The 24,571-nt window shown below is 48.5% G+C and overlaps 2 protein-coding genes across 2 annotated transcripts; both read left to right on the forward strand.

Annotated features, from left to right (window-relative positions):
* The first annotated feature begins 4,533 nt into the window (after positions 1 to 4,533).
* On the forward strand, positions 4,534 to 17,638 carry CXCR3 (C-X-C motif chemokine receptor 3). The gene is made up of 2 exons (XM_053397814.1): positions 4,534 to 4,762; positions 14,507 to 17,638. The coding sequence occupies exons 1-2, from the start codon at positions 4,760 to 4,762 to the stop codon at positions 15,599 to 15,601; spliced, it is 1,098 nt and encodes a 365-aa protein (XP_053253789.1). The 5' UTR covers positions 4,534 to 4,759; the 3' UTR covers positions 15,602 to 17,638.
* A 3,319-nt stretch (positions 17,639 to 20,957) lies between these two features.
* On the forward strand, positions 20,958 to 23,829 carry LOC128418289 (C-X-C chemokine receptor type 3-2-like). Its single transcript, XM_053397815.1, has 2 exons — positions 20,958 to 21,043; positions 22,455 to 23,829. Exons 1-2 carry the CDS (start codon positions 21,005 to 21,007, stop codon positions 23,490 to 23,492), a joined length of 1,077 nt encoding a protein of 358 aa, XP_053253790.1. The 5' UTR covers positions 20,958 to 21,004; the 3' UTR covers positions 23,493 to 23,829.
* Positions 23,830 to 24,571: the final 742 nt, after the last annotated feature.

The raw sequence follows: 24,571 nt of genomic DNA on the forward strand, positions 1-24,571 counted from the left end.
AACTCCTGCTGCTGGTAGCCAGCTTGTGTGAAACAAGTGTATTGGCTAGAATGTTGGACCAGGACCTGGAAGACTAGGGTTCAAATCCTCCCACTCAACCATAGGCGCCGACTCCTAGGGGCCAAGGCAGTTTCACCGCCCCGAATATTCAGAGGACCTCGTGCGATGTCACACAGGGCTCCCCCGATCCTCTGGAGAAGCTGACGCCTCTGGACTCAACTCAGTGTGGGCCAGTCCCAGTCTCTCTAAGCCTGACTTGCCTTGTCAGGTTGTCAGGAGCCAGTGACAGCGGTGAAATGGGGGTGGGCACTGCGTAAACAAATGTCTTCCAGAGACAGCCCACTTCTCAGACAGACCTGATTACCCTGATGTGCCTCAGATCAGGGAGCCAGCATGGTGTAGTGGTTAAGAGCGGTGGACTCGTAATCTGGTGAACCGGGTTCGCTTCCCGGCTCCTCCGCATGCAGCTGCTGGGTGACCTTGGGCCAGTCACACTTCTTTGAAGTCTCTCAGCCCCACTCACCTCACAGAGTGTTTGTTGTGGGGGAGGAAGGGGAAGGAGATTATTAGCCACTTTGAGACTCCTTAAGGGGAGTGAAAGGCGGGATATCAAGTCCAAACGCTTCTTCTTCTTCATGAGGACACAAATAGGGAGGGGGAGAACCATGCGTGCACCTCCTTGAGCTCCTTGGAGGAGATGTGGGAAATAGTTATAATAATAGTAGCAGCAGCAGCAGCAACAACTTTCATAGAGGAAGTTGCCTTACACCCAGCAGAGGTTGGTCCATCTAGCTTTTGTCTACATTAAATGGCAGTGGCCCTCCAGGAATTCAGGTGAGGAACATTCACAGCCCTACCTGGACATGCTGAGGGTTGAACCTGGGACCTTCTGCATACAAAACAGATGTTCTTGCCCTTTCCCATGATGCACATGTCTTTCAAAATGACTGGCCAGGGTAGGGCAGGGGGCAATGGGCAACCTTGGGTGCAGATCAGTGATGGCCAGCTTGTGGGCCTCCTGAACAAACTCAGATTGGCTGGTTACGAAACGGTGGCAAATTAGCGGCACATATTTATTCCTGCTCTCTCTTGGCATGTTTTAATTTTTTAAAAAAATTATTTTTAAAAAACATCAACCGGAAATGTTTCTGATGGCTGTCCACAATTGAACGTTTTCACACCTCTGCTAGTTAATTGCTCCTCCTGGTTTCATCAGTTCTGCAGATATGACTTCAAATGCCCGGTCGGCAGAATTCAAGCTGAACATTCATTTATGTGTATTGTCTTGAGTGTATGGACACAAAGTTAAAAGTTAAAGTTTCTTGATGATCTGAGCCTGGAAAAGAAACTGTTGCGTTTCTTAAAACCAAGAGTTTCACTTCTCTTCAGTCTGGCCTGGGTTATTCCAGTACAACAAAAGAGGTTTAAAGATGCTCTCAAGACAAATTTAAAAAGAAATGCAGTATAAGCACAGAAAATTGGGAAACACTGGACTGCGAGCGCTCCAATGGGAAAATAGCCTTTACTCAGGATGAAAGGGAGAAATGAGCTAAGAGGAAGGCAAATTTGGCAAATCCTTACTGTGATCAACTCCTACCTGGAAACCAATGTCCCCACTGTGGAAGGACGTGTGGATCCAGAATTGGCCTCCATAGTCACCTATGGACACACCGTTCATGGAAGACAATCTTACTCGGCTACGAGTGATCACTGAAGAAGATTCCAAATGTCAATACAGCCAGCCAGTACACTCCCTCTGATCCAGCTACTCCTGTTTGTTTCATAATAAGGCAACAGATAAAGTAGAGTTGACTGCAGGCACATAGCAAGGAAATGTGCAGCTGTTAGGGAGCCTTTCACCAACAGAATCCCAATTGGCTCAAATCTAATCAGATAGGGAGTGTTTCAACTTGGTTCCAATTTGGGATGCACTTTGACTAAGGTTCTGCCTGTTGGGTTCAGGTTCAGTCCAGCCAAGGTTTGGCACTGGATTCAGCCTACCTTCAGGGCAATGTTGCCAACCATTTTACCAGTCCCTGCTCCTGCGCTTATAATAATGAACCACGGACCTTAGCCCTGTGCTAGAAAGGGATTCGCCTCATCGATCCTGCCGGGCAAGCTGATAAAACAGGGGCTGGTGGGAATGCACAGAGACCTTGCTCTGATTTTGAAGTTCAGCCTCAAGGCAGAAGCCTGGCTGTGGTTCAGAGTGAGATGAAAGGAGAAGGTGACGGATAGGGAGACCTAAACTTTAGTGGCCCTTGTGGAGGTTGGACTATTGTAGCAGCGTTACAAACACATTGCAGTGGAAGACCTTAAAGGTAAAGGGACCCCTGACCATTAAGTCCAGTCGTGGCTGACTCTGGGGTTGCGGCACTCATCTCGCTTTATTGGCCAAGGGAGCCGGCGTACAGCTTCCGGGTCATGTGGCCAGCATGACTAAGCCGCTTCTGGCGAACCAGAGCAGCGCATGGAAACGCCGTTTACCTTTCCGCCGGAGCGGTACCTATTTATCTACTTGCAATTTGACGTGCTTTTGAACTGCTAGGTTGGCAGGAACAGGGACCGAGCAACGGGAGCTCACCCCGTCGCAGGGATTCGAACCGCCGACCTTCTGATTGGCAAGTCCTAGGCTCTGTGGTTTAACCCACAGTGCCTTAGGTGTTAGCTAAATATGAAAAACAGGGGGAGTTGCGATCTGAGCCATGAATGGTTCTTTTGGATTCAGGAGCCAGTCTGTGAATACTATGGCAATTTGATGTATCATTTGACTGGAATTGCAGGATCTACTACTTGTATAGCTAGCACATGTGAAAACCCATATCGATACTGTGATGTGTGATATTTCAGTGAATCAGGCATAATTGGTGCAGACTGGGGACTCCTCCAGAATTCCCTTTGTGCCATACTTTCTCTTTTTTTGGTCCCTGTGTTTTCGCTGGGCAAATCCATGTTTTACCGTTGAATCGGAGAAAACGGCAATCAATTTCTCCCCGGATTTGCCATTTGCTCTGATTCAGCAGCAGAACTCAGGTTTTCCCAGGGAAAGAACTGGACACACCCAAAAGAGAGAGAGAGAAATAGAATGCTCAGACAAAGAGATTTAAATACTGGATCTGTGCTTGGAAAGTGTGGTGCAAAAGGTAGCCTGGATGAGTCCTTTCTGATGCGAAACACTTCTGCTATATGTATTTTTTATTTATTTTCATGGTACAGAAGATACATTTTGAGAAAAAAATTGTTACAACAGTAAACAAGTAACTTGCCCTGATAAAATCACAGGCTTTTATCATGTCAAGTTTCATTTGATTACTCTAAGAGTCTTGGCATCTAGGAGTCTTGGTTGACCACAAACTTGACATGAGCCAACAGTGTGACGCGGCAGCTAAAAAAGCCAATGCAATTCTGGGCTGCATCAATAGGAGTATAGCATCTAGATCAAGGGAAGTAATAGTGCCATTGTATTCTGCTCTGGTCAGACCTCACCTGGAGTACTGTGTCCAGTTCTGGGCACCACAGTTCAAGAAGGACACTGACAAACTGAAACGTGTCCAGAGGAGGGCAACCAAAATGGTCCAAGGCCTGGAAACGATGCCTTATGAGGAACGGCTAAGGGAGCTGGGCATGTTTAGCCTGGAGAAGAGGAGGTTAAGGGGTGATATGATAGCCATGTTCAAATATATAAAAGGATGTCACATAGAGGAGGGAGAAAGGTTGTTTTCTGCTGCTCCAGAGAAGCGGACACGGAGCAATGGATCCAAACTGCAGGAAAGAAGATTCCACCTAAACATTAGGAAGAACTTCCTGACAGTAAGAGCTGTTTGACAGTGGAATTTGCTGCCAAGGAGTGTGGTGGAGTCTCCTTCTTTGGAGGTCTTTAAGCAGAGGCTTGACAACCATATGTCAGGAGTGCTCTGATGGGGTTTCCTGCTTGGCAGGGGGTTGGACTCGATGGCCCTTGTGGTCTCTTCCAACTCTATGATTCTATGATTCTAAGAGATCATGCCACATTTTCCCATGAGTGCTGGGTGGATTCCTGCCACATGCTGAACAATTTATGTGTTTAATAAACATTTGTGATGCCTATTCCAGGTGATTTGGATCTGCACTTAGGAGGAAGATATCATATTTTCATGCACTTGAGACAACGCTCTCTTTCTTCTACATGCGCTTTAAAAATCTCTGTACATGTTTGCATCTGGTGAGGGGAGCAGGCTTGGTAAAAACAGCTGGTGATCCTAAATCAATTAATGATTCACTGTGATGAAATAGTTTATCAGCTTCTGGCTTCAAGTATGCATGCGCGTGCACATACACACACACACACACACACACACACACACACACACAGCTTTCTTTCCCCTTTTTAATGTACATAATGGATTCCACCGAGGGAAAGTAGGTTTCACTCCTACTTTCCACTTGATGCTGAATTTCTTATTGAGAAGTGCCTCTTTCAAAGCCTCATTGGGAGGTTTCTCTCTGCCCTGGATTCTTCGACCCATCCAGTCGTCGCTGAGAGGAGGGGGACATGCACTCTGCACGATGTCAGGAGCCTTGGCAGGCCAGGGGGAGGCAAATCTCCAGCCCCCTTTCATGCTGTGCAATCATACCATACTTTTACCTCAACAGACTTCCTGCCCTCCGCTCAGCAGAGAGAGGATATAAAATAGTCTAGGCCAGATCAAAGGCTCCATCCTCTGAAGAACCTCCTCCCGTGTACTCCGTTGGGCTGTGTGAAGTCTAAACACTTCTAGCTATGGTGAGTTTCTCCATCTCTGGTTATATTTGTGATTATATAATCAAATAAGGCATAGACAGTGCTGAATCTAATCTACTTTGCTCTTAAAACTGGGTTAATTGTTACGTATGTGTGTGTGTTTGTGTGTGTCATTTTCCCCATCCACAGAGAAGTTGCTTAAAGTGGGTTACTAATATGAAAGAAAACCTACCAATAACAGTTAGCTGATGATATTGTGGTCTGGGTTTTGATGGGGCTACGCAGGTTTGCAGGCTGCACATTCTACAAAGCGGTGGGCAGGGAACGTAAAATTTTACAGAGCATGGGTGGGTGGGGAGCCTGATGCCTTGAAAAAACAAGTGCGGGGACAGAATCATAGAATGGCAGAGTTGCAAGGGGCCACAAGAGTCATTTAGTCTTGCAAAGCAGGAATATTTTGTCCAACATGGGACACACACCCACAACCCTGGGATTAAAAGTCTCGTGATCTACCCACTGAGCTAACCCATGTGAAATAATTTAGGAATGCAGTTTGCCAGAGGGCATTGAAGGTAGGAACTGTTCTCACTAGACTGCTACCCTTGTTTGAATGGAACTGAATATCAGGCTGTATTCAGATCAGAAATGGGGAATCTGTAGCCCTCCACATGTTGTTAGACTGCAACTCCCAGCACTGACCATGCTGGCTGGGCTGACAGAAGTTGGGAGTTCAGCATCGCCAGTGGCGTAGCGTGGGGGGTGCAGGGGGGGCCGGGCGCACCGGGCGCAACATCTGGGGGTTAGGGTTAGGGTGCGCAAATCCATGGGTTAGGGGGCGCAAATTACTTGCCTTCCCCGGGTGCTGACAACCCACGCTACGCCACTGAGCATCGCCGAGACGACAACAGGTGCCATATCCCAGATATTAGATTCAAACTTCCAGCATCACCGTTCTAATAAGCCCCTCTGAGACATTTAAAGAATCAAGAGTTGTGCCACGAGAAGCAACATTGCCAAAAGCACAGACAGCCACCCATCCAGATTTGCCTTCTGAGATTATTTTGCAGCCTGATCCTTGTTGTTGTTGTTGTTGTTTAGTCGTTTAGTCGTGTCCGACTCTTCGTGACCCCATGGACCAGAGCACGCCAGGCACTCCTGTCTTCCACTGCCTCCCGCAGTTTGGTCAAACTCATGCTGGTAGCTTCGAGAACACTATCCAACTATCTCGTCCTCTGTCGTCCCCTTCTCCTTGTGCCCTCCATCTTTCCCAGCATCAGGGTCTTTTCCAGGGAGTCTTCTCTTCTCATGAGGTGGCCAAAGTATTGGAGCCTCAGCTTCAGGATCTGTCCTTCCAGTGAGCACTCAGGGCTGATTTCCTTAAGAATGGAGAGGTTTGATCTATAAGGCATTCCCTATGTTTCCCTCCCTGATCGCACTGCCCTAGAGGCATGTGCAGAGTTCTTTTAAGAAAAACCTGTGATTGTTCCTATCAGCCTGATCCTACGTGCATACAATTGGGGAGCGGGGAGTTCTACTGAATTCAAGGAAGCTCACTCCCTGATGTTTGAAGAATTCCATCTCAGATTTGTTACCTCTAAAGCTACAGAGGAGCAAAACAGAGAATCTCCTCTAAACCTTATTTCAGGTGACACTATACATGTCTCTAATCCTCAAGAAGATAACTCTCATAAGCAACAAACCAACATTACTGATGAAATGGATAAGCCACGTGGGCATATTTGTGACACTTATATTGAAATAAATGGGCTGGGTGCTTGCGACTGTAGAACAGAGATTCATTCATAACGATTTTAGAGGCTGCTGCTGCTGCAGTTGACTTTCATTCGCAACTCATGACCTGCAATAGCTTTTCTTTTCTGCTTTTCTTGTTAGTAGATGGATCTTGTCATGATTGTAGTAATGGTTTTGCTATTTTTCTTAAAATTTGTTTCAATGTATTACCTGCCCTTCACCCTAAGGTCCCAGGGTGGGTTACAACATTTTAAAATACGTTGAAAACAGTTTTAAGTTTTGGAGAGCGACTGCAGGTCAGAGAAGATGACACTGAGCTAAGTGGGTCAAGATGCTGACAGAGAATCAGGCATCCCGTATGGCACCCTCTCTGATCCCACTGCCCTAGAGGCATGTGCAGAGTTCTTCTTTTAAGAAAAACCTGTGATTGTTCCTGTCAGCTGTTTGGAGAGAGGCAAAGGAGCTTGATTGCCTCCTTCCAACTTGTGCAGGATACAAACCAGGTCAGGCTATTTATCTGTCCATCTGTGACCTATGCGGCGTGCATTTATGGGATTTCACACCTCAAGGCTCTTCTGCTATGCGCACACCAGACATTTAAAGCACATGCACACACCCTAAGAAATCCCGGGAACTGTAGTTTGTTAAGGGTGCTGGGAATGCAGTTCTGTGCAGGCAAACCACAGTTCCTGGGATTCTTTGTGTGTGTGTGGGGGAGTGCTATACAGTGGTACCTCAGGTTACATACGCTTCAGGTTACATACGCTTCAGGTTACAGACTCCGCTAACCCAGAAATAGTGCTTCAGGTTAAGAACTTTGCTTCAGGATAAGAACAGAAATCGGGCCCCGGCGGTGCAGCGGCAGCAGGAGGCCCCATTAGCTAAAGTGGTGCTTCAGGTTAAGTACAGTTTCAGGTTAAGAACAGACCTCCGGAACAAATTAATTACTTAACCCAAGGTACCACTGTAAATGTAAAGTGTTTTTACATTTGTTGTTTTTGCCAGAACAGGCTTATCAGGGCTGGAAACTGTGACTGACGGGGCTCTCTGGGGTGACTCACATGCTGCCCGATTCTTTTCAGAGTTGGAGGTGCCAGGAATCGAACGCGGGGCCTTTGTTTTCATGGTTGTACGTGTGTTGTTGCCCCTGAACTCCATGGCTCGTCCACGTTTATCTTTGTTCAGAGCAGCTGGCTAGAGCAACGGCTGCATTTTGAAGTGCACAGCTCTGGCAAGAGTGTGGTGCTCACAGCTGAATGGGAGCCAAAGGTCCCCTCCCCCGCACTTTCACAGCAGGAGATCTCTTTGATCTCTTCTCATTCTGAGGGACATGATCCTTGCATCTTGGCCGACAGTGACAAAAGTAGTTTTCTTCTTCTTTTAATCTTTTCAACCCAGCCTGTTTGAAGCTGTAGAGGCCACAAGACGGCTGCCTACGGTGATCAGATTTCATCCTCCTGGTCGACTTGAAACGAGTCGGCCGGAATCAAGAGCAGCATTGGACCTTAATTCAGGAGGAGGGTGGAATTTGACCCAGTTTGCACTTAAATCCAAGCTCACTTGATTCGGTCTCCAAAACAACACAAGAACTGAAAGTCCTTCGAAACCCACACATCCAAATTTTGCACATCCGAACGTCTGCAAAAATGCGTATGCTAGCATAAAGTGTGCATTACATTGGACGTATTTGGGAAATGAGACATTAAAGTATATAACATTGCTTTGAAAAAAAATGTGTAAAATGAGAAAATGAGGAGGAACAAAAAACTGCCATACTTGTCTTTCCCTGAGCATAATGACAATTGATTCTGGGGGGGAAAGCTCAGTTAATTTAAAAGGGAAGATTTACACTGGAGTAAAGGATGCAAGATGTGTGTGTGGCTCTTTCTTTTTCTTTTCTTTTTTTCTTTTTGCTGTTACCTGCATTGAACTTGTTTAGAGCAACATTTGACATGTTTCCTGGAAGTGTGTTTGCATTTAACCGCGTTCTGGAAAGTTACTGTTCTTGGGTTAACCCAAAGTTGGTTCTCTTGCAGGAATGCAGCCCACATGTGTGTTTGGTGTGTATGAGACAGAGCAGAGGTATTATTTCTCATGGCTATCACACTCCCCACCCCCCACTCCTAAACTGCCATCTCTGGCACGCAGTCCTGCAGGCCAGGATCGTTTACTAGAACTAATTACGTACAGTGGTGGATTCAGGAGCATCGCAAACGATGTGCAGCAATCATTGTCTTGTGCTTGTGGTGGGGAAGCTGCTTCAAAGGGTGTGATGTGTCAGGGAGGAAGTTGAGGGGGTGAGGAAGGGAGAGGGACCAGTGAGAAGGTAGCGAGGGAGACATGGAGATGGGAGAGAAAGAGAAGGGGGCGAGAAATAGAGAAAGGAAGGGGGGGGCAAAGCTGTTCTTTTGTGTCCTGCTCAAGAGTCCTTTGCCTGACCACTGTGGGAATCAACATTCTAGGCCCGATAGGAGCTGATTCAGCAGGGTTCTTGCTGCACCCTTAGGTCAAACAGGCTATCTGGAAGTATGAATTTAGGTAATAATAATAATAATCTAGGAACATGGGTGGCGCTGTGGGTTAAACCACAGAGCCTAGAACTTGCTGATCAGAAGGTTGGCGGTTCGAATCCCCACGACGGGGTGAGCTCCCATTGCTCGGTCCCTGCTCCTGCCAACATAGCAGTTCGAAAGCAAATCAAAGTGCAAGTAGATAAATAGGTACCGCTCTAGTGGGAAGGTAAACGGCGTTTCCGTGCGCTGCTCTGGTTTCACCAGAAGCGGCTTAGTCCTGCTGGCCACATGACCCGGAAGCCAATAAAGCGAGATGAGCGCCGCAACCCCAGAGTCGGCCATGACTGGACCTAATGGTCAGGGGTCCCTTTACCTTTACCTTTACCAGAGTATTTCACACACTGGTTTCTCCCAGCTGTACCTGGAAATGCCAGGGGTTGAACCCGGGGGCTTCTGTGTGTGCAAGGAAAATGCCCTGCTGTGACCCCCCAGTTTCCCCACATGGTGAAAATGCTGGGGACCCAGCCTGCACCAAGGTTCTGTTTGCTTGGAAGGAGATCTGTGACGATTTTGCGATGGATGGGATTGCAGTTATACAGTGGTACCTCGGGTTACATACGCTTCAGGTTACAGACGCTTCAGGTTACAGACTCCACTAACCCAGAAATAATACCTCAGGTTAAGAACTTTGCTTCAGGATGAGAACAGAAATTGTACTCCGGCGGCGCAGCAGCAGCAGGAGGCCCCATTAGCTGAAGTGGTGCTTCAGGTTAAGAACAGTTTCAAGTTAAGAACGGACCTCTGGAACGAATTAAATGCTTAACCTGAGGTACCACTAATGAACACCTCAAAGTTCACTGCTCCCCTATCAATTTTCCAGCGCAATGCTGCCATCACCACTGAAAGGGCTTTTGGAGTCTAAAACTCTGCGACTATCTCTGACTAATTCCAAAACTGCCTGTCTTTTGTTCTGTCTTTTTGTTCACACACACACACACACACACACACACACACACAGTAATGACATTACCGTATCCCCCCCCCCCGTGTATTAGACGAGGTTTTCCCCCCCTGGAAAACTAACTTCAAAAATGGGGGGCTCGTCTTACACACGGATAGTGCATCGGGGGGGGGGGGCTGATGAGACACACGATGTGGAGATTTTCAGTGGTGTTTTTGCAAGTGAGTTATGGATTGTCCAGGATTGGCTGCTGTTGCGGCAATAGGGTGGGCGATTTGCGGTTCATGTTGTGTTGCATTCAGATGATTGGCGGGCTCGTTGATGTGCGCAATCCTCCCCCCCCAAAACTCAACAACTCTGGGGCAATCCTCCTCACAAAAGCTCAGCAACTCTGGGCAACTTCCCCCTATTTTCTTAAATTTGAGTCCTCCAAAATAGGGGTTCTTATACATGGGGGCGTCTTATAGACAGAAAAGTACGGTATCTCAAGCAAGGGCAGGGGAGTCAAAAAAACAACTCTGCTTTTGCCATACTTTTGCCTCAGTGGGAGAAATGAGCAGTAGGGTCCTTCCATCAGGTTTGCCCCCAAACCAGCTCTATCAAGCACCTCCTCATGCTCCCGAGCTGAGGGGGTCATTATAAGATCTATTATTTAAGAATTGGCACCTGTTTTCTCGGAGAGAGGCTGTCTAGTTTTGATTGATTGTCTGTAAGCCACTCCAGGAGCCTTTTTTGGGGGTAAAAATGCTCTAATTAATACCACACTTGGGGAGGGGGAGACAAACTGCCAACATGTGCTACCTTTGGAGAGCCAAAGGTACAACGAGAGAAGCATCTTCCTTTGTGCCCTGCTCACTCGTTCCCCGAATGACTCTGGTGACAGGTTTCGAAAGATGTGGTGGTGTCTTGAAAATCTGCAAAACCGCCTTCACCAGAGATGGTGGAGGGGCGAGTGAAATGAAGTGTGTACACCACAAGGAACCAACGAACTAAGCATCCCCTCTTCAGCTCTCAGAACTAAGCTTTTGAATTGTGGGGCTGGTGAGGCGACGCAGGAGTGGGATGAGGGGCAAATGAGGGGAGGGGTCCCAGTGGAACAGCTGGGGAAACTTAGACTCTAAACTAATGATCTTTCTGAAGCAGTAGTGTGCATGTGCGAGAGGCATTCTGGTCACGCTCGCATTCGCACATTTATTCCACGAGAAGAAGTGAGTTGCGTTTTGTTCAGGGTGCTGAGAGTTGTCAAGAGACCACACAACCATACACATTTAAAGCGCTACAGTACCACACTGAACAGTCATGGCTTCCTGCAAAGGATTCTGGGAGCTGTGGTTTTGTTAAAGGGGCTCAGAGTTCTTAGAAGGCCCCTATCCCCTATCCCCCCTCCCAGAGCTACAATTCCTAGAGTTCCCTGTGAAGAGGGGTCGATTGCCTACCCACTCTGGGAAATGTCTTCGGGGGATAGGGGTCTTCTAAGAACTAGACAGAATCTTAAAAAGCAGAGACATCACCTTGCCAACAAAGGTCTGTATAGTTAAAGCTATGGTTTTCCCAGTAGTGATGTATGGAAGGGAGAGCTGGACCATAAAGAAGGCTGATCGCCAAAGAATTGATGCTTTTGAATTATGGTGCTGGAGGAGACTCTTGAGAGTCCCATGGACTGCAAGAAGATCAAACCTCTCCATTCTTAGGGAAATCAGCCCTGAGTGCTCACTGGAAGGACAGATCCTGAAGCCGAGGCTCCAATACTTTGGCCACCTCATGAGAAGAGAAGACTCCCTGGAAAAGACCCTGATGTTGGGAAAGATGGAGGGCACAAGGAGAAGGGGACGACAGAGGACGAGATGGTTGGACAGTGTTCTCGAAGCTACCAGCATGAGTTTGACCAAACGGTGGAAGGCAGTGGAAGACAGGAGTGCCTGGCGTGCTCTGGTCCATGGGGTCACGAAGAGTTGGACACAAATAAATGACTAAACAAGAACTCTGAGCCCCTTTAACAAAACCACAGCTCCCAGAATCCTTTGCAGGAAGCCATGATTATTCAGTGTGGTACTGTAGCGCTTTAAATGTGTTTGGTGTGAAAATGGCCTGGTTGTAATGAAAAGGCCTGTTCACTGAAGAAGAATAAGAGAACGGGGAATGGAGAAGAGGAGCAGTCAAGGGTCTCCCTGAACTCCGCAATGCCACACAAACGGGTTCTGTCAGGTAGGGCGAAGGAGAAATTTGGTGGTGAATCAACACCACAAAACCATTTCCCCTGACCTCCCAAAGGTGCCCAAGGCTCTGTGTGACAAATGTGACCTGGATGTGTGATGGGTAGGAAAGAGCCAACCACCACTGAAGTCCCAAATCCCTTTAAAGCAGAGCTTTCCAAACTTTTCTTGTTGGCGACGCACTTTTTTAGACGTGCCTCATTTCACGACACAGTAATTCAGTTTTACTAGCAAACCGAAGGTTAAACCTCCCCGGGAGGAGAGCAGGAGGCATTTGCACGACACACGTGCACACTGCAGCCGACACACTAACATATCAAGACACACAGATTGGAAAGCCCTGCTTTAAAGAGACTGTTGCAAAATCATCATCATCATCATCGTTGGCTCCTCTCAGTTTCCCACAACCTACAACTGGTGCATGAAACTGCCAGTGCCCTGAGGTGACCATTGATTGTACATTCTACCCATCTCAGTTTGGATTAGTGTAATAAGAGTTAGACCAATATCATGGTATATTGTTGTATTTCAGGTTTGATCTGCGAAATTGCTCTTTCTATCCCCTTCCTGCTCTTATTACATATACAGTGGTACCTCGGGTTAAGTACTTAATTTGTTCTGGAGGTCCGTTCTTAACCTGAAACTGTTCTTAACCTGAAGCACCACTTTAGCTAATGGGGCCTCCTGCTGCTGCCGCGCTGCTGCAGCCCGATTTCTGTTCTTATCCTGAAGCAAAGTTCTTAACCTGAAGCACTATTTCTAGGTTAGCGGAGTGTGTAACCTGAAGCGTATGTAACCCAAGGTACCACTGTACTTTTGTTGAGCAAACTGCAGAATTGGATCTTTGTAGGAGGCCCATTAATGAAGCTCGCCAGCTCCTGACTCCACTCAATTTTAGCCAAATCATTTCCCCCTCAACAGCTGCTAAAGTGCACAGTAATTGGAGCACCAGGGACAGCTTTGTTTTGGGTTTTTTTTAATCCAGAAAATGATGTAGGTGGAAAGGAGTTAGGCCCTCCCTCCACATGCTGCTTCTTTGAGGAAACTGGCAGTGCTTATCCACTCCCTGCAGCTGCATTTCAGGGTTTTTTATATACAGTGGTACCTCAGGTTAAGTACTTAATTTGTTCCGTTCTTAACCTGAAACTGTTCTTAACCTGAAGCACCACTTTAGCTAATGGGGCCTCCTGCTGCTGCTGCTGCGACGCCAGAGCACGATTTCTGTTCTCATCCTGAAGCAAAGTTCTTAACCTGAGGTACTATTTCTGGGTTAGCGGAGTCTGTAACCTGAAGCGTATGTCCCCTGAAGCGTAGGTAATCCAAGGTACCACTGTATATAAAAGATGTGAGATATCTGATCACAAATCTCCCATGACAGGCATTATAGGAAAGAAGGTTTCCAATGGCTACAGCCTCCTGCCTGCACACTGCCTCACCAGAGTTGTACATGCCCTGGCTATCTCCCGCTTGGAGAACTTGAAGGTGACTCAGAAACTACAACTAATCCAGAAAGCGGCAGCTAGACTGGTGACTGGGAGTGGCAACAGAGACCATGTAACACCGGTCCAGACAGATCTACATTGGCTCCCAGTACGTTTCCAGGCACAATTCAAAGTGTTGGTGCTGACCTTTAAAACCCTAAACTGCCTCAAAGGCCCAGTATACATGAAGGAGCGTCTCCACCCCCATCGTTCTGCCCAGACTCTGAGATCCAGCTCTGAGGGCCTTCTGGCAGTTCCCTCACTGCGAGAAGTGAGGTTACAGGGAACCAGGCAGAGGGCCTTCTCAGCAGTGGCACCTGCCCTGTGGAACGCCCTTCTGTTAGATGTCAAGGAAATAAACAACTAGCTGGGTTTTGGATGACATCTGAAGGCAGCCCTGTAATGGGAATTTTTTTTAATGTTTAATTATATATTTGTACAGTGGTACCTCGGGTTACATATGCTTCAGGTTACATACGCTTCAGGTTACAGGCTTTGCTAATCAGAAATATTACCTCAGGTTAAGAACTTTGCTTCAGGATGAAAACAGAAATCGTGCACCGGTGGCGTGGCGGCAGCAGGAGGCCCCATTAGCTAAAGTGGTGCTTCAGGTTAAGAACAGTTTCAGGTTAAGAACGGAACAAATTAAGTACTTAACCTGAGGTACCACTGTATATGCTGCAAGCTGCCCAGAAATGGTGTGGCAACCCAGTCAGATGGCCGTGGTACAATTATTATTATTATTATTATTATTATTATTATTATTATTATTAAAATATACCAGGAGTCGAGAGTGGATTTTATGCTCTTTATTCAGCTCATAGTGGTGAGGAGGAATCATAACAATTATTATTATTCCTTTTTAGGCTTATGTCTGGAATCCAGGTGAGGAAGCTGACATTGCCTCTTTCATGGACAACAGCACATACCTCAACTACTACGATAGCAACAATGACACCTTGCTCTGTGGCTCCGACACCACCCAGGCATTCAGGCGCTATTTCCTGCCTCCCTTCTACATCCTGATTTTCCTCCTGGGGCTCTGTGGGAATGTGATGGTGATTGCTGTCTTGCTGCGTGCCAAGGAATCCCTACCTGGGACGGATGTGTTCATCTTGCACCTGGCTGTTGCAGATGTTCTCCTTGTGTTGACTCTTCCATTCTGGGCTGTCCAGGCCGTGCACAGCTGGGTCTTTGGGGACGTCATGTGCAAGATGGTTGGCAGCGTTTTCAAGATCAACTTCTACGCTAGCATCTTCTTCCTGGTCTGCATCAGCTTCGACAGGTACCTCTCCATTGTTTACGTCATTCGCATGTACAACAGGGGCAGGTCCTCTCTCATCCTCCTCAGCTCGTTGGTCGTTTGGGTTCTCTGCATTCTCCTCACGCTTCCGGATTTCATCTACCTGACCTCTGAACCCGATTCCCGCCAAAACACCACCTCGTGCACCCTCAATTTCCCCCCGGGCTCGAGCTCAGCCAAGTTCTTCATTCGCATCTTCAGCCAACTTCTTGCCTTCTTCCTCCCACTGGTAGCGATGACCTGTTGCTACATCAGGATCATCCTCAGCCTCATGAACTCCAAAGGCTCCAAGAAGAACAAGGCCTTCAGAGTCATCCTCGCTGTGGTGGTTGTCTTCTTCCTCTGCTGGACTCCTTATCACTTGGTGGAGTTTATCGAGAACCTGATTGATTTCAACGCCCTGCAGAAGGATTGCGAGTGGGAGGCCAAACTGGACATGGCCGAGACAGTCACTACCAGCTTGGGATTCTTCCACTGCTGCCTCAACCCACTGCTCTACGCTTTCGTGGGCGTCAAGTTTCAGAACAGGTTCCTCAGCCTTCTCGAATCCTTTGGCTGCGTCAGCCATGCGTTCCTGCAGAGACATGCCAGGAGCTCCAGCCACAGGAGAGATTCAACTTGGTCTGAGAGCACAGAGGCCTCCTACTCGGGGCTCTAGTAAGCCTAGAGTTTCCCTATTCATCCAGAGTTTCCCTGTTGTTGAGCCAGCCAGTCAACAGCTTTTAAGAGAGTCGAAAGTGGCATCCTTCTCGATGCACCCATGCATTTACATTGCCCCACTCTCAACACAACCAACCTGGGTTTACAGATTTCTGAAATAACACCCACACACGCCCTTCACAACCTATTTACCAGGGGTGACAGTCAGATGAATGTTCACACTGTGAGCAGCGGTTGTTTCTTTCGTACCGCTTTTTAAAAACAGCGAAAAAGTTATCACTAGGCTAGCGCTGAATGGAGCCTCCTGGGGTCTGGGCCTCAACGTAATTCAAAAGTAGGCTTCCAAGATTCTGAAGAACTACCCTTCAAAATATGGGTTTGGGGATTTTGATTCTTGAAACGTCCATTTCCATCCACAAGGATTTTCTAGGGGTTTTTTTTTTGAAAGCTTTCTGGTGAACATAGCTATTTCACACTTCACTTACACAAGTCACACCCCTTTGGTGTTTACGTTCAGGTTTTGTTTTTTTCTTCACTTCCTCACCACAAAGTCTCAGACGAAGAGTTGTGACTTCAGAGTTTCTGAGACTCGCACCCAAGACATTTTGAATGTAAATATTTTTGGAACTTTGGAACTTCCGCCCAGTGAACAACATGGAACCAGAGAGCTCTCTTGAGCTCACGCCCGGCTTCTGGGATTCCCACAGATGTCTAGTTGGCCACAGTGAGAGCGGGATGTTGGTCTAGCTAGGTCAGGGGTATGGAATCCTTTTCCGCCAAGGGCCATGTTCCCTTCTGGGGGCCACATCCCAGTGGTGGGTGGGACCAGAGGCAAAAGCAGGTGAAGGAACAAGTGTGCATTTTTTTACTTTTGTATTGGGGAGGGGCAGAGAGGGAATACAGCAAAGGTGAGGTTTCTGATATGCACACACATTTCTCCATCCATGCAAGTAAAGGCAGGATCACAGGCCAGGGGCACATTCCTTCCAGAGAGGGGAGCCAAGTGGGTGGGGGCAGGGGGCCACCACCCCAAATTTCCCCATTACACACCTGCATGCCCTGCTGTGTGTGACGCCAGGACGCCCCGTGACATCCACACATGCTGGGGGGCATGCTGACATCACGTGGCCTAGGGCCACTCAGTCACGGGGGCAAGGCAGCTCGCATGCTTCCATGCAAGACCCTCCAAGTCTCCCTGTTTTCCAGGGATGGTCCCAAATTCACAGCAGCCGTCCCAGCTTCTGATTTGATCCCAGAATGTCCCACTTTTCCTTAGGACGTCCCTATTTTCATCAGAGAAATGTTGGAAGACACTGAGTTTTGCGACCCCGCAGCCAAGGAGATAAGTAACTATACAACCTTTAGAAGACGTCTGAAGGCAGCCCTGTATAGGGAAGTTTTTAAATGTTTAATGCTTTATTATGCTCTTTTATATGTTGGAAGCCGCCCAGAGTGGCTGGGGCAACCCAGTCAGATGGGCAAGGTATAACTAATAAAATTACTATGGAATAAGACGTCCCTGTTTTTATCGGAGAAATGTTGGGGGGGTGCTCTGAGATAGGTGTTTCGCCTGATCCAGCCTGGTTATATTTCCATGGGATGTCCAAGGGAGCCTGTTGAACCGGGTGCTGGAGCCAAATACGCGAGGAAGAGTGATGCCTTCACACCCTGGTCATCAGCTTCCAGCTGTCCCCTGTCAGAAGCATGATGCTAGGCTAGATGAGCGCTTGGTCTGACACAGCAGGAATCTTCTAAGGTTTTTCGGTCGGTTCCATGAGCACCTGAGCATCTCATCTGCCACAGCTGTGCTCACAAAGAAAATATGTCATAGGTGAGTGCCTGTACCTGCAGCTCCCAGAATTCTTTGGGGGGAAGCCACGACTCTTCAAAGTGGTATCATAGCACTTTAAATGTGTGAATGTGGTCCTAGCAGATAACAAATTAAAAGGGAGTCCATCCAAATGAAAGTCCATGCGCCACCTTGTGGACAATGTTGAAAACTACAGACACCCAAGTACCAGAAAAGGGTTGATCACACAACATGTATAAATACCTGTACAGTGTGCACTCTTTAGATATTCAAATAAACGTGTTTAAATCGGGGTGTGTGAACCCTGCCTCCGGAAAGCTCCATGCTTGTTTATTCTAAGTGTCATAGACTGCAATACTCACCCCACTTCCCTGGGAGTCAGCCCCACCAAATTCAATAGGACTTATTTCCACGTAGACACCGTGAAAATTGTGCAGTAAAACATCAACTAAGATTTACACTCAGGCGGAATATGCGGGTGGGGAACAGGATCTCACCCACCAGCCCAGTGTGTCCAGAGGCAAAAGCAGGCAGAACAGGGAAGGGAAATTTTTGCCTTTTCACAGCAGGCTAGTTTTGACACCTGTCACTCAAACATCTCCTCTCTATCCTGGCAAGCAAAAGGTGCAATCACATTTCAAAGATGCATTTGTTGTTTGTTTGTTGCATTTATACACCAACATTCCCCCAAAGGAGCTCAGAGTGGCACAAATGGGTCTCCCACTCCTCATTTAATTCCCCACAACAACCCTGTGAGGTAGGTTAGGCTGAGAGGCAGTGAGCGGCCCAAGGTCACCTGCTGAGCTTCGTGGCCAAGTGGAGATTTGAACTCTGGTCTCCCAGGTCCTGGTCCTATACTCCAACCACTGTACCATTCCAGGCAGGCAAAAAAAATTTAGGGTGCAAAGCAGGCCTGAGGGTAGGGCGTGTGGGTAATGAGGGGGCCTGGCCTGTGGAAGCATTCCCAAGGGCCTGATAGACCCTGTTTAGCCATGAAACATTGCATTGCAGGGGGTTGGACTAGATGACCTTTGGGTCCCTTCCAACTCTAAGATTCTATGAAAATATTTTCTGCTGTTCTAGGCTGCATAGTGTCCAAATCAAGAGAAGTCAGAGTACCACTCTCTTCCACCTTGGTCAAACCAGACCTGGAGTACTGTGTTCAGTTCTGGGCACCACAATTTAAGAAGGATATTGACACAGAGGTGTCTTCCCCTTAGGTCCTAGTGGCTCATTGCGCCAGGGCGCCGGCCTCTCAGGGGCTCTCCAGCGAGGTGGGGGAGCTGTGCAGCTTTGCCGGCGGCCTCCTCTTTCCCTGCATGCTGCCAGATGGTTGGCGGGGTGCAACGAGCCACTAAGGCCTATGGCTCCTCCTCCGCTGCCGCCACCTCCTCTCCCTCGGCCGCAGGAATCCCCTCAGTCGCTGCCCGGCCCGCCAAGCCGCTGTTGTCTGAGGGAGTGGGGGGAGCGGTGGTGGCGGGAGCGGCTCCTGAGGGGCCTCCTCTGCGTCACTGGTGCCCGCCCCCCCACCACCACCACTCCCCGGGGCACAGGCGGCAGCATGGCAACTGCCTTCTGCTCCTCAGGCCGCTGGGCAGCAGCGATAATGCCGGTAGCGGGCTGCACTGGCAGGCAGCAGAGGAGGAGCCCCGGAGCTTTGCAAGCGAACGCAGGGTTCCGGTGGTCTGGCCAGCCACGCCGCAGCCACCACATCGGCGATGTCTTCTGTGGGTGGCGATTCCCTGGGCTGTGAGGTGGTCTGCAAGTTGGGCCAGAATTCTAAATTCTGGGGAAGGGAGGGGGCGCTGGAGGGATCTTTGCGCCACAGCGCCGGATGTGCTTAAGACGGCTCTATATTGACAAGTTGGAATGTGGGCAGAGGAGGGCAGCCAAGATGATCAAGGGTCTGGAAATCATGCCTTATGTGTTGAATTCAAGCCAAAAGCCAGCGAAGTTCAGAGGAATTGGCCACCCTCCAGGTGCCCGGCTTGAATTCTTGTTGACCTCCCTGTCAGCGACTCCCGGCAAGACCAGGGGAGGTCTTCAATCGGCGATCCTCCTCTAACGTGAGAAGAACACACCACTTCTCCCCCTCCCATTCCCAGGGAGGGGAAAAAGACAGACAGAAATGTATCTACATGCCTTTATTCCTGTCTTTCCAGCAGTACAGAGAAATCATGTCTGTACACTCTCATCACCAACAGCAGAGAGAGAATAACTCCACCCATGTACTTCCAGTACAGGGTCATGTGACACTCTGAGCTAACATCCGGTGCTCAGTGCACAGAATAGACTGTCCCTGGTTCCCACGGTACAGTCCCATAACATCAACATCCTGTTTTCCATTCCAGCCACCTGGAGCTCGCTTCTGCATTGCTCCTTTTCGTAACATTATGAGGGATGGTTGAAGGAGCTGGATATGTTTCGCCTGGATAGGAGGAGACGGAGAGGAGATATGATAGCATCTTCAAATATCTCAAGGGCTGCCACATGGAAGATGGAGCAAGCTTGTTTTCTCCTGCTCCGGAGAGTAGGACTTGAAACAATGGCTTCAAGCTACAAGAAAGGAGATTTCGACTAAACACCAGGAAGAACTTTCTGGCAGTAAGAGATGTTTGACAGTGGAACAGCTCTCCCTCAGGAGCTTGTGGACTCTCCTTCCTTGAAGGCTTTCAAGCAGAGGTTGGACGGCCATCTGTCTTGGATGCTTTGGCTGAGACTCCTGCATTTCGACTCTACATTTCTATGATTCTATGGAGACTCAGCAATAATAATAATAATAATTTATTATTTGTACCCCGCCCATCTGGCTGGGCTTCCCCAGCCACTCTGGGCTGCTTCCAACAAAGATTAAAAATACATTAAAATGTCACACATTAAAAACTTCCCTGAACAGGGCTGCCTTCAGATGTCTTCTAAATGTCAGGTAGTTGTTTTTCTCTTTGACATCCATTGGGAGGGCGTTCCACAGGGTGGGTGCCACTACCAAGAAGGCCCTCTGCCTGGTTCCCTGTAACTTGGCTTCTCGTAGTGATGGAACCGCCAGAAGGCCCTCGGCGCTGGACCTCAGTGTCCGGGCAGAATGATGGGGGTGGAGACGCTCCTTCAGGTATACTGGGCTGAGGCCGTTTAGGGCTTTAAAGGTCAACACCAACCCTTTGAATTGTGCTCAGAAACGTACTGGGAGTCAATGTAGGTCTTTTAGGACTGGTGGTCTCAGTGGCTGCTCCCAGTCACCAGTCTAGCTGCTGCATTCTGGATTAGTTGTAGTTTCCGGGTCACCTTCAAAGGTAGCCCTTTGAATGGAGGGAAACCTTTACGTTAGGCTGCCTTTGAATGCACAGGGCCAGGAGAACAGGCTCACTGCTTCTTGACTTCCCCATCTGGGACGGTTTTGCAATGGGGGAGGGTTTCTTGGGTTTCACCTTGTTTCCTGTCACTGCAGCAAACGTTGGCGTCTGCTCCGGAATTATGACTTGGGCCACTTCCACATTTGGAGGTGGGGGGAGGAGATGTGGGGAAGGTGCAGCAGGGCCAGCCTTACCCCATAACTTGAGGGCTCAAAGCAATGGTTTGGTAGCAGAAGCAAACATGTCGGACGACTGGGGAGATTACTCCGATTACATAGAGGTACGTAACACTCCCTCCGTCTAGCAACTGGGATAGCTCCCTGTTCTGCCAACATTTGGGGTTTTAAAAACTGGCCCTGCTCCTCTGCCTTTAAGCTAGGGTGAGCTGGTGGGGAGTTGAGAAAAAAGGGCAAGCATCCTGCGCCTTTAATAGCGATGCAGAAGAGGCAGGCATAGCTTGTTGCTCAGGGCACCCTGTCAAAATCACCTCTTCTACAACATGCCAATTAAAAGCACAGGAGCCCCTGTCCTGTTTGTCACTTGGCCACCTTTAAGACCAGACTGAGACACAACGTTAGCGATGTTCACATACACACACTTCCAGACGCCCGTTTACCTGGGGTTGGCTTGGAATAAGAAAGCTGTTTCCCAAATTGTGAAGGGTTGCCATCTTTTTTTCGTCCAGGGCTCTTCTGCCTCTCACCAGTGAATTATAGGCTGGAACCCATTCGTTCAGCACCTGCTTAAAGTCCTCCCTTATAAGTGGGACTCCAGGCATGGCTATTTTGGATTGGATCCTGTGCCTTTGCTGTGGGGAGGCCTGTGTGTGGGGATGAGGGTGTCACACATTAAATTGGGGGGGGGGGGCTTGGTGAGGAAATGTGGAGTCCTCAAGGCAGGCTACCAGAAGGTTTTCTCACCGGCGACCCAAACACTTTGACAGATTTCCCTCCCCCCTCATTCATTCATTGTTAAATATGGTAAATAAAGTCGAAGTTAAAATGTGGGGTGGGGGTGACAAAAACAAAACAAAACCTCTCTTCTTTACATTCCAACTCAGAATTTTTATAATTCATTCATAGTCAAATTGGGTAAATAAATAAATTTGAAATTTGGGAGGGTGACCCCCCAAAACTTTTTTACATTACAAGAACAGGGACTCACTGTCTGTGAAAAAATGAAAATGTTTAATGGACACATTTTGATGGGACTGGGGAGGGCATATAAAGCTCTTTTGGTATCACACTATCACGGGTCTAGGTCAGCAAATGTCGCCATTATTTTAATCAACATTTTGTTTGTGTTATATGTGTATGACGCAGTGGATGGCTGGGCGGAGGCGCCCAAAAAGCTTTCGGCTTCTTGACCCGATAGTAGGGGACTCTCAGGAGCAGGCAGTTTTATTAAAAGCTGAAATAAAAAGGCCACACATTTTTGGTGGCGGTGGGGAATGCCTTGAGTGACCACAAAAAAACCCTTTCGTGGGGGGGATGGCGCCAGATGCAACCCACAGATTAGCTGCTGCTGCTTCTGCATTTGCCTGCAAACCTTTGAAAATTACAAAACCCAATGGCTTTGTCCCGAATTAAAAAAAAACGTGCCGTGAATTTGTGCTGAAAGATTTCCTTCAGGACGGGTGAGTTGAATCCCCAGAGATTCTCCAGCTCACTGTCTCCCTCTCTCCTTCCTAGTACCCCACAGGCTACCCCGAAATTGACCCCGGAACAGCCCCCTGTACACAAGATGAGGTGGGCGCCTTCTCTCGTTATTTTGGCCCAGCGGTGTTCTCCGTGGCTTTTGTGGTGGGCTTGGTGGGCAACGGCCTTGTGCTGGCCATTTTGGGCCGGCGCCCTTGCCCTTGGCTCTTCGCAGACTGCTACCTCTTCCAGATGGCCGTCGCGGATCTGCTGCTGACCTTCACTCTCCCTTTCCGCGCCGTCCAGTTCACCCAGGGCTGGGTGTTCGGTGAAGTCTCCTGCAAGCTCGTGGGAGCCATTTCCACCATGAACAGCTACAGCACCGTCTTCCTCCTGACGTGCCTCAGCATGGAACGCTACCTGGTCATCATTCATGCCATGCAGCTCCACCACCTCGTGAAACTTCCCCACACATACCTCCTCTCCGCCCTCGTGTGGATCGCCTGCTTCGGCCTGTCCGTGGTGGACCTCCATTTCCGTTCCGCGACCTACGCGCCGCAGGCCGGGGCCGTCATCTGCCACCTGAGATTCGACGCTGGGCAAGCAGAGTCTTGGCGGTTGGGACTGCGCTTGGTCTCCTTCCTCTTTGGCTTCTTCTTGCCTCTCCTGGTAATGGCGGTCTGCTATTTCCGTGTCTTCCATCGCCTGCGCCAAGCCAGCATCTTCTGCAGGCACCAGGCCGTGCGTATCCTGCTGGTGATTCTGGTTCTCTTCGTCCTCTGCTGGGCGCCCTTCCATGGATTCATCTTCGTGGACAGCCTGCAGCGCCTGGGCCACGTGGCCCGAGACTGCGCCAGGGAGAAGATTCTGGATTTTGGGTTGCTTTTCACAGAGAGCATGGGCCTGGTCCACTGCTGCCTCAACCCCTTGGTGTATGCCCTCATGGGGGTCAAGTTCCGGAGAGAGCTTTCCATGTTGTTCCGTTGTCGGGACAGGGATGTAGAGTGCCAGCGCAGGATCTCCGACTGGGAATTCAGCCAAGCCACAGAGCACACCATCACCCGACCCATAGACTATTCCATCATGATGTGAGCATTAGGGGCGAGAGGAAGCCTTATTCAGAGCACCAGATCTCTTTCCCAAAGAACTGGAACCCCAGGAGACAGAGAGAAATCATGGTTTGTTAAGTACAGTGGTACCTCAGGTTACATACGCTTCAGGTTACAGACTCCGCTAACCCAGAAATAGTACCTCAGGTTAAAAACTTTCCTTCAGGATGAGAACAGAAATCGTGCTCCAGCGGCACGGCAGCAGCGGGAGGCCCCATTATCTAAAGTGGTGCTTCAGGTTAAGAACAGTTTCAGGTTAAGAACGGAGCTCCGGAACGAATTAAGTTCTTAACCCGAGGTACCACTGTATAGCAATTTAATTCACTGAAATTGTAAATGCTTGTTGTATACATTCGCTACACGTCTAAATTGGATTGGTTCATAACGGAATTCTGGTGGTTCTTGTGTGATTGGCTAACGGTGGTCACATGGGAGGTATCCAATGAAGGAGAGACTCTTTTATGCGAAGCACGAGGACTGTGTGTTAGAATACACTGTGAACACTGCTAAGTGGAGCAGAGTGCTGGGGTGCTTCTACTTGAAAGAAAGTGAGCAACGCTGCAGGAGAAAGTAAAAATGGGAAACTCTCATAGGAGCTGCGAAGCATGGCCCAACTGAGACACTGAAGGCTGGAAGTGCTAGGAAGGGAGGAAAATACAGTTGTTTGGAAGTTAGAAGAAGAGACTGTAATCCCAAGCTTGGAGAAGCATGTGGCTGTATATATGATGTTTTCATTCATCTATTGTAAGTTTCTGCAAGTAAAGTTTTTGAATGTTAAAGTCTGGACATGGGTTTGATTTCCAAATAAGGTTGTCCATTAGATAGACGATTTGAGCTCCTTAGCTGTGATTTCGCTACTCTTACTTCAACCTGGTTATGGTGGAAATCAATATTTAGTATCATTCATTGGTTTATAGATATATAATATAGATCGGGGTAGGCAACCTAAGGCCCGGGGGCCGGATTCGGCCCAATCGCCTTCTCAATCTGGCCCGTGGATGGTCTGGGAATCAGTGTGTTTTCACATGAGTAGAATGTGTCCTTTTATTTAAAATGCATCTC

Source organism: Podarcis raffonei, chromosome 8, assembly GCF_027172205.1.
Source record: "Podarcis raffonei isolate rPodRaf1 chromosome 8, rPodRaf1.pri, whole genome shotgun sequence".
Classification (NCBI taxonomy): domain Eukaryota; kingdom Metazoa; phylum Chordata; class Lepidosauria; order Squamata; family Lacertidae; genus Podarcis; species Podarcis raffonei.